Source organism: Alosa pseudoharengus, unplaced genomic scaffold (assembly GCF_046254945.1).
Source record: "Alosa pseudoharengus isolate Yale_2024_CS ecotype anadromous, Long Island Sound unplaced genomic scaffold, YU_APseudo_1.1 YU_APseudo_1.1_scf_11, whole genome shotgun sequence".
In the NCBI taxonomy this organism is placed as follows: Eukaryota; Metazoa; Chordata; class Actinopteri; order Clupeiformes; family Clupeidae; genus Alosa; species Alosa pseudoharengus.
In genome coordinates, this window is record NW_027468576.1 from 40,764,858 (window position 1) to 40,773,340 (window position 8,483).

Genomic DNA, 8,483 nt, shown 5'->3' on the forward strand with positions numbered 1-8,483 from the left:
ACAAGGCTGCTGCTCGTCTGGAGATTCCAACTGTAGCCCCCAGAGGAAGAGCACACATACACACACACACATACACACAACTGTAGCCCCCAGAGGAAGAGCTAGCGGAAAACACTCTATATGACTGGAGGGGAGGGGGCGCAGAAATATGATCAAAGCAGAGGGTCCTCTCTGATGGACAACGGTCTAAAAAGCCAAAGTTTGAGTTTATAGCCCAACATGCAATGTGTTGCAGCTGATAAAAATAAATAACAGACAAATAGAGATCATGTTTTGTTTTGTTTTTTTATTAGAAAAGTAATAACAAAAAAATCCAAAAATAAATTTTGCATAAAATAAGAGCATTCAGTACAAAATACATTCACTTTAAGATGAGTGCCATGCACAATTACATTGTGTCTGACCTGAAGATATTCTGTCTTCACTATTTGGTAATGAGGACAGCCCATCTGGACTTCTGGAATGGTCACTGAGTATTAAAGCTTTAATGCAACATTGAGCAAAATCCCTGGGCTTGGTAAGAAACTGCTTCAGAACATCTAGAAAGGCACTTGGGTCAGAACATCTAGAAAGGCACTTGGGTCAGAACATCTAGAAAGGCACTTGGGTCAGAACATCTAGAAAGGCACCTGTGGGGTTGACTTGAGTGCTGAGGCCGCCGGCACTCGCTCCGCTTGCGGCTCCAACTGGGCTCGCCGGACACGGCAGCCATCGCAGAAGAACGAGTGCACTTGAGCCCGATCGACCATTTTGCAATAATTACCTGGACATAGCTCTCCTTTCTGCAATAATCACCTGGACATAGCTCTCCTTTCTGCAATAATCACCTGGCCTGGACATAGCTCTCCTTTCTGCAATAATCACCTGGACATAGCTCTCCTTTCTGCAATAATCACCTGGACATAGCTCTCCTTTCTGCAATAATCACCTGAATTGGACATAGCTCTCCTTTCTGCAATAATCACCTGAATTGGACATAGCTCTCCTTTCTGCAATAATCACCTGAATTGGACATAGCTCTCCTTTCTGCAATAATCACCTGAATTGGACATAGCTCTCCTTTCTGCAATAATCACCTGAATTGGACATAGCTTTCCTTTCGTTGCGTTTGCAAAACACAAGCGGCTGGACAGTTTTTAAAAATCCCATTGGGCTGTTCAGCGCTCAACATTCTAATTCCCACACATCTAAAACCCAGAGCGCAGTCCCACGTCACCGTACACAGAGGGGGTGGGACAGGGACGCATGCTGCCATGGCAACACTCATTCAACTTTGTCAAACTCAAGCTTCCGCTACGTTTCCCTTTTGCATAAGTGTCCATTCTGCTTCTGTAAAACTTGCTAACTGGCTAGCTCTCTTGACCTTTGACCTTTGCCCTCCAACACCACTCAAGAGGCACAGGACCAGTCTCCTGACACAACGTCTGAATCTCCTGGGCTTATCACATGAAGGCATTTAGAGGCGTGTAAAGGTTTTTGACATCTATAGGTTGAGATGGATAAAGGTGGGGAAGATCAGATGGCAGGCTTCAAATCACGGCTGGCTTCCACGGACATCAATTAACTAGTTGCCCGTTTACAAATGCCAGGCACCAAAGTGAGGCTTTCAATAAAAAATATACACAATCACATATGAAACCTTTTAAACATCTGTTTCCCCAACCCCACGCAATAGCACAACCAGTCCACCGCCCACGGCTGGACTGACTCCTACACAACACTCAAGCGTCTCAACGTGAGGATCATGAGACGGGCTGGAGTGGACACTACTGATCCCACCCGCAGCCACTCAGGAGGACAGAAACAAACAAAAAAGGTTCTTAGTTCTTTTTTTTCTTCTTCGTTTAGTTCTTTATGTTTTCGTTTCGATATGAGAGGATTTGTTTCCAGTCCCCCCGCAGGCCCATAGTCCAGGACTCGCCCGGTGGTGCGGTGTTCCGCACGTGCCTCGGCAAGAGTGAGGAAACGCGTCGGCTAGGCCGCAAAGCCCCCCTGGAGCGGAGAGAAGGCTCGAGAGAAGGGGACGAATCTCTGCTTCGCTCGAGAGAAGAGGACGAATCTCTGCTTCGGTTCAATCATCATCAGAGGCATCATTGCGTCGTGATGCTCAAGTTAGTCGCTCCGCTCAACACGTCATGCAGCGAGGCCTCATGTTGCAGGGCTGAGGGTTGGGGTCCACCTACGGGGTCAGACCAGACGGACACATTAGACACAAGCATCTCCCACAGGTCCACTCTGGGGACGAATGACATTCAGTAGCGTCGACACTTCTGTTGAGTTGCTCACACAAGCGTTGACAAGATACAAATGAAACTTGTTAAGTTACGTGGCCAACTAGAAAGAGCCACTCGAGGTCAAGCGCCGAGCGTTGAGGTGAGAGCCATCGGTTACGGGCTAAGGAGGGTGGAAGTCTCACCTCGCTGTACACGGGGGGGGGCCGGAAGCGAAACTCCTGGACGTACGCCATGAGGGGTCTCTCGAGGAGGCCGCTGAGCTGGTCCTCTGGAGGGCTGCAGGGGGCCGATGAGCTGTTCTGGACAGCTTCAGCATCGGTCACCACAGAGCTGTACTCTGGGGGCGCTGTGGGGCGGAGAGGAACACACACAGTAAGGGCCTCCATCCAGGACAGGAAGTGCAGCCATGACACCTGCTAGCCACTAAAGCCACTAGCACTGGCCGCATGTTCTGAAGTAGCTGATCTGAAGCTTTGATTGATCGTTTGTATTGATCGTTATAGCTAACTTGCTAATCACATCGCAGTCCATTTCTACCTAGTACATCTGTCGAAATGGAAAGTGGTCATTTTTTACAATCCTAACTATGCTAACTCCTGTCAATTTCTGTTGTTTAACAGAGGTCTGTGTGTGTGTGTGTGTGTGTGTGTGTGTGGATGCGGAGGAGGAGACAGAGAAGCTACTTACGCTCGGGCTGCTCGGCGATGGCCATGCGGATCCACTCGAGGTTGACGCTGTACTGACTACTGACGCTGGACGTGCGACTGCCAAACGGATGCAGAGGGATGGTGCCCATCACCAGCGGCAGCTCCAGGAACAGCTTAGAGGTGCCCGGCACATCCACACACACCTGGCACACAGAGAGGGGGAACACCATTAGCATTGCAGCTAGCAACCACCAACCATTAGCATTACAGCTAGCAACCACCAACCATTAGCATTACAGCTAGCAACCACAGTGTGATGGGTATGTGTGTTGAGGCCATTAGCATTACAGCTAGCAACCACAGTGTGATGGGTATGTGTGTTGAGGCCATTAGCATTACAGCTAGCAACCACAGTGTGATGGGTATGTGTGTTGAGGCCATTAGCATTACAGCTAGCAACCACAGTGTGATGGGTATGTGTGTTGAGGCCATGAAAGTCAGTCTGTGTAAATAAGAGAACTGTATTTAATTATTAATTCATTGAAATATGCTATAAAAACCAGTAGGTGTTGGTTCACAGGCGCGGTCTAGGTGTGAAGTGAGGGGTCTGCGAGGGGACCAGTGTGAGGAGAGAGGCCGAGCTGGACGAACGGCTCACCTTGAGGGTGTACTCCACTTTGATGATGCGGCACTGGAGGATGGAGGGTCCGACGGGCGGGATCTTGATGGCACGGCCGTGCCAGGTCTCGCGGCGCCGGGCACCCACGGGGTCACCGCAGAGCGTAGCCACCACTGCCCGCTTCTGCTTCATGGTGCCACGTGCGATGAACGTCTGCGTCTGCGTGATGTAGGCCTTGGGCACGACGGAGCGAGACGTAGCGTTGTCAAACTCGGCAAACACGGGGATGACTTCGCCTGAGGGAGAGAGAGTGAACAGGAAGCAGTCATTACCAAAGCCGTCTGTGGTGGCGGATCAGTCAGCGCCAGTGATTGTGGTTACTGAAGTCAATTATTGTGACATCACCTACCTGGAGTGTAGCCTTTGCGGTCGATCTTTGCTGTTACAGACACCTGTCCAAAGTTGCGGTACCACACACGTGCGTTCTTGTCTTTGGTTCCAGCTTGAGGTGCCTTAAAGAGGAGGAACATTTTTAGACTCCTGTTTGAGAACTTCTTGCTAAAGCTCTGAAATAGCATGAAAAAGATGAATTGTGAACATACCAGAAGAGCGGGCGTGTTGATGTCAATGGGCTCAATGACGGTGAACTCCTTCTTGATCTTCCTGACGGTGCACCACGGCCTGTGCAACTTCACCTTGACCCAGTAGCGGATGCTGCCGTGCTTGCCCTCGAAGGAGGTCACCAACGTCCTGAGGTGGAGAATGGGAAGCAAGTTAGGAACCGCTCTCCAATAACGAGGGTGCAGCGAAGAGAAAGCAAACGCACCAACTGTTCTTTCCCTCAAACTTTCTCTCACAAACACACAAACGTTAAGTTAGGGTGATTAAAAGTGAAACTCACTCCTCAGGAAGCTGGAAACTGAATGGGAATTCGTGCTTGCCAGCAGGAAGGATAGTCAGCTCTCCATTGTCTGTGGGGGCAGACAGAAAGACATTTCAATTAAGCATCACGTCGTCATAAAGCCAGTTTTGCCATGACCTGAGTTAGTTTTATTTCATCACAAATTGGTTGTTATGTTTCCACATTTACATGACATAATTTGACATCACGTCAGAGACAAACACCCACACAGGCTGTGCTGAAAACAAGTAGCTTGTCAGACCAGTGCCTTAACTGCACAAACAACCGTACAAAGAGCAAGTTACTGTACCACCCGCAAATGAAAAGTCATTTCTAATCGCTGTATATTTCTTGTGAACGCAATTTTCATCAAATGGAAAACAAAAAGTTCAAAACAAAACAAAAAGGGAAACTATTCGAGTTCCTGATACGTATGATGCCCCAAACAAAGGATCTGGCACCTTCTCGAAAACACAACACAAATAACTTAGAACATGTTCAAACGTGGCGGAGAGGATATTCTATGAAGAAGTCGAGCTTTGTTGTTCTCATTTGACAGCACAAAGCAAAGTATCCAGTCTCAATCACCGAGCGAATGTGAGTGAATGACTGACCTGCTTGCAGAAGCAACTCTCTCCGGTTCAGGTACTCCACTTCATCGCTGTAATTTTGGGTATAAGCGGTGCTTGATCCAGCGCTTCGCGATTCTGTCCAATGCACTTTCGCAAAACCTTCTGCATGTAACTTCAATGACTCGATTTTGCTCTCTCCACCGAGCTCCAGGACAACTTTTCCCGAGACCACATCACCACTGCTAAACACGGGTGGGGAGTCGATCTCAGGCGAGTCAAAGACGATGTCGAACTTTTTCACTTTGTCGAAAATCATCTTGTAAAATCCCAAACCACTGCTTCGAAGGACACTTCGTTATTTTCCTGACACTTGTCGACAAACGTCAAGTGTGTCGGGAGATCAGAGCTGAGTAGCCTCTTCCCTGTGCGTGCAACTAAACTGACTCTGTTAGGAGCCTGCAGTCCTTTAACATGGAGGGGGCGGGCTATCTGCATTTATTATGTAAGGCTTGGGGCTAAGACTGGAGCTCGCTAATAAACATCTTCGCAGGGTGTGGACAGCGAACGGGGCTGAGCTTGGCCGATGATTGATGGTTGCAGGTTCTTAGACGAAAACAAGCTGACTGAGCATGCTCCGAACTCTAGGATCCTCCCTTCAAAAATGTTTGCACAACAAAATAGTTTCACACTGTACTATTGTGCACAAATATTTACATCCAGTGTTCCCCATAATTTGAATTTGCCAAGAGCTTGGAACTTTGGTAGAGTTTGAATGCACACTCAACTGAGTTTATCAACAGTAATGATCAAATGCAAGATCGCTCTCTGGATAATAGCATTAAGGGGACCATTGTTCTGCCAAAATCGAAAATAAACAACTCGCCACTCAGCCTACATAAGGGGAAAAACGATTCCCTCAGACACAACTGTCAGACTATCTGCAGCGCTGATATGCACCATCTACTTGTTGAGTGTGATACACTATAGGCTACATACGCATGGTCTATCTTTGTTGCTGATAAAAAAAAAAAAAACTTGTTTTCAAGAGTTTCGAGCACAGGCCAAGTTGTAGCGAAGTTGTAGCGTTAGCTGCTGCCCCCCTGCGGTTTAGTTCATATCTGAACTCATTGCAAAATTATATTTGATATGAGCATGTCGCCCTCTGTTGGTTACATTTGGTAATACAAACACCTGATTTTCAGGCTTGCTCGAAAAACATAATAGGCCTACAGCGAAATCACCAAGCAATCTGTATGGCAAAGGAACCTGCCAGTGACCCGTAGTCAGATTCGTAGCTTTGACTCGATGTTCCTGTATTGGTTTTATAAAATCAACTGAAACATATAACCAAAATCCACACATTTCTTTCCCAATATATTATGACTTTTCATTCGGCCTAGGCCAGCGACACACCAAACAACGAGTCAAAGCACAATGTGTCAAACAATAACGTGATGTTTAGGCCTAAAATAATTAGAAAATTGAAAATAGGCTAACACATGTCTTAAACCATCGCATGTTATTTTCAATAGTCTAGTATTTAAATTATAGCTGATTATGATTATAGCCTACAAGTACTACTTTGTTTTAAACACAAACACACTGAGGCCTGGATCAGATCGAGAGGGTCTCGGTTGCCTCGGGGGTGAGAGGGGGGGTCGGACACCAGCTCACGAGCCAGCCCCGGCAACGTGTTGTTTCTCACGTTGCCTCAGAAACCACTGGAGCATTTTTTGAAACGCCCCATCTGAGCTTCAAGTCAATGGTCTCCAACGGCATAGTGCTCGTCTGCAAAGGGGGGCGTCCTCCCCACCCCCATAAACACGATTTACCATAATTCATCAGTTAAATTATATTCTAAACTGCTATTTGATTACTCCTAACCAGGAAGATGATATGTCATAACCGTTTCACTGTGTAGGCCTTTGCATGCACTAACGTTTTGGTGAACCTCACTATTTGGCCCAGACTACAGGTCTAGAAGGCTACCGAGCGTTAACCTAGAGGGCTCCTCATTGCGGTGAAATATTAACCTCCGGTCTGGTGTTTGTTTGCAGTCACGTATGTTGGCCTAGATTCCTGCTCTGTTCCTCACACGTGAAGCCAAGTGGCTCCAAGATTGATTATGTGCTAGTCTTACGCCAAGGAAATTGTCAGTGCGTGCAAGTAGAGGTGACCGCAACATAAACCGGCAAGTTCTCAATCTAACGTTAGCATTAACGCCATTTAATTTCCCAAAGTGAAAAGTGTGAATTAACGTTAGACTGCATGTCAGAAGGAACTGTCAGGGCGTGCCTATGGCCTTACACTACGTTACCTCTGATAAGATGTTGTCTCTTCCTGAAGTAGGTGAGCTTAGACGTGTAGTCGTTATAAACTGTGTTCATGCCCACACTGCGGTTCTCCAGCCAGTGGGCCGTCGCGACCCCTCTGCCGAGCACTCTCATTGATCGAACTTTAATGTCCCGATTTAGCTCCAGTACTACCTGTCCGGTAACCATCTCCCCGCTCGTGTACACGGCATCGTCTGGTCCGTCCAGCTCAAGCTGAAAGCTTTTTATGCTCTTAAACAGCATCTGAAAGGAAAAGGAACGACTCCGTTATACCCAGCGAGCTTAACGCTCTGCGAGTGACAGTAATGTTTGTCTCATGCCGACGGGCTGACAGTTATTAGCTGGTTATTATGCAGCCTAGGACCTGCCCAGCAGTCAGGCAGGCCCGTGTTACAGTTGCTGTGACTTGCAAACAAAGCAAAACAACTAGTGAAATACCTTTAGATGATTCATGCAAGATGTAGAATCTTGAGTCTTCGCGTTCTGTGTGTAAAGTCTCAATTCACACGCGTGCAGAGTAGAATATATTTTCGGGAGTTTGGTTCACGCCTACCACAGATGGACAATCGTGTGCACCAATCAAACAACGGCATAAAGCGCTCACTACAGAGACCACGCCCACTATACCACGGTAAATAAAGAGGGTCTTCATGTGAGGTTCATTTAGTCCACCAACTCTACTACCTTATCGGCTTAACCCGAAGAAAACAGTCACGTCCATCTCATAAAATAGCCTATTCTACAGTCAATCCTTTTGAAACAAAAACAAACACAAAACGTCTTAAAAAGAAGTGAGTGCAATATGTGAAAAAACCCTTTTTATTCCGCTGTGAATATGCAGTATGGCAGAAGTCCAAGGTTGACATGCACATCGGACTGCTGACAAATCTTTACTCGTCCACCAAACAAACAAAACAGCCGAAACTGGGTCAGTAGGGAGAGCAGCGCATAGCTCATGGGGACAGCATGTGTGGACAGGTGGCATAGGTGGCATACTGTAGGTGGCATACTGTAGGTGGCATACTGTAGGTGGCATAGGTGGCATACTGTAGGTGGCATAGGTGGCATACTGTAGGTGGCATAGGTGGCATACTGTAGGTGGAAAAGGTGACATACTGTAGGTGGCATAGGTGGCATACTATAGGTGGCATACTGTAGGTGGCATAGGTGGCATACT

General features: G+C 47.3%; 1 protein-coding gene across 3 annotated transcripts; it reads right to left on the reverse strand.

Annotated features, from left to right (window-relative positions):
* Positions 1–266: 266 nt before the first annotated feature.
* Positions 267–7,805, reverse strand: arrdc2 (arrestin domain containing 2). Of its 3 annotated transcripts, none has more exons than XR_012985981.1 (9): positions 5,016–5,870; positions 4,402–4,471; positions 4,103–4,250; positions 3,910–4,012; positions 3,540–3,796; positions 2,922–3,084; positions 2,417–2,580; positions 865–2,179; positions 267–795 (listed from the first exon to the last, which is right to left on the reverse strand). XR_012985981.1 is itself a non-coding variant. In XM_076279189.1 (9 exons), exons 1-9 carry the CDS (start codon positions 7,757–7,759, stop codon positions 2,126–2,128), a joined length of 1,233 nt encoding a protein of 410 aa, XP_076135304.1. In that variant the 5' UTR covers positions 7,760–7,805; the 3' UTR covers positions 267–2,125. The 3 variants fall into 3 exon arrangements, 2 of the variants coding, with proteins under 2 accessions (XP_076135304.1, XP_076135303.1); XM_076279189.1 differs by lacking the exon at positions 5,016–5,870 and adding exons at positions 7,291–7,549; positions 7,745–7,805 and having other exon boundaries at positions 267–2,179; XM_076279188.1 differs by having other exon boundaries at positions 267–2,179.
* Positions 7,806–8,483: the final 678 nt, after the last annotated feature.

Excerpts from the sequence above, each read along its gene's own strand:
- arrdc2 (XM_076279189.1), bottom strand. Across the intron at positions 4,472-7,290 it reads GAGACAACATCTTATCAGAG|ACAATGGAGAGCTGACTATC; the intron begins GTAACGTAGTGT and ends CTGCCCCCACAG. Across the intron at positions 4,013-4,102 it reads TCAACACGCCCGCTCTTCTG|GCACCTCAAGCTGGAACCAA; the intron begins GTATGTTCACAA and ends CTCCTCTTTAAG.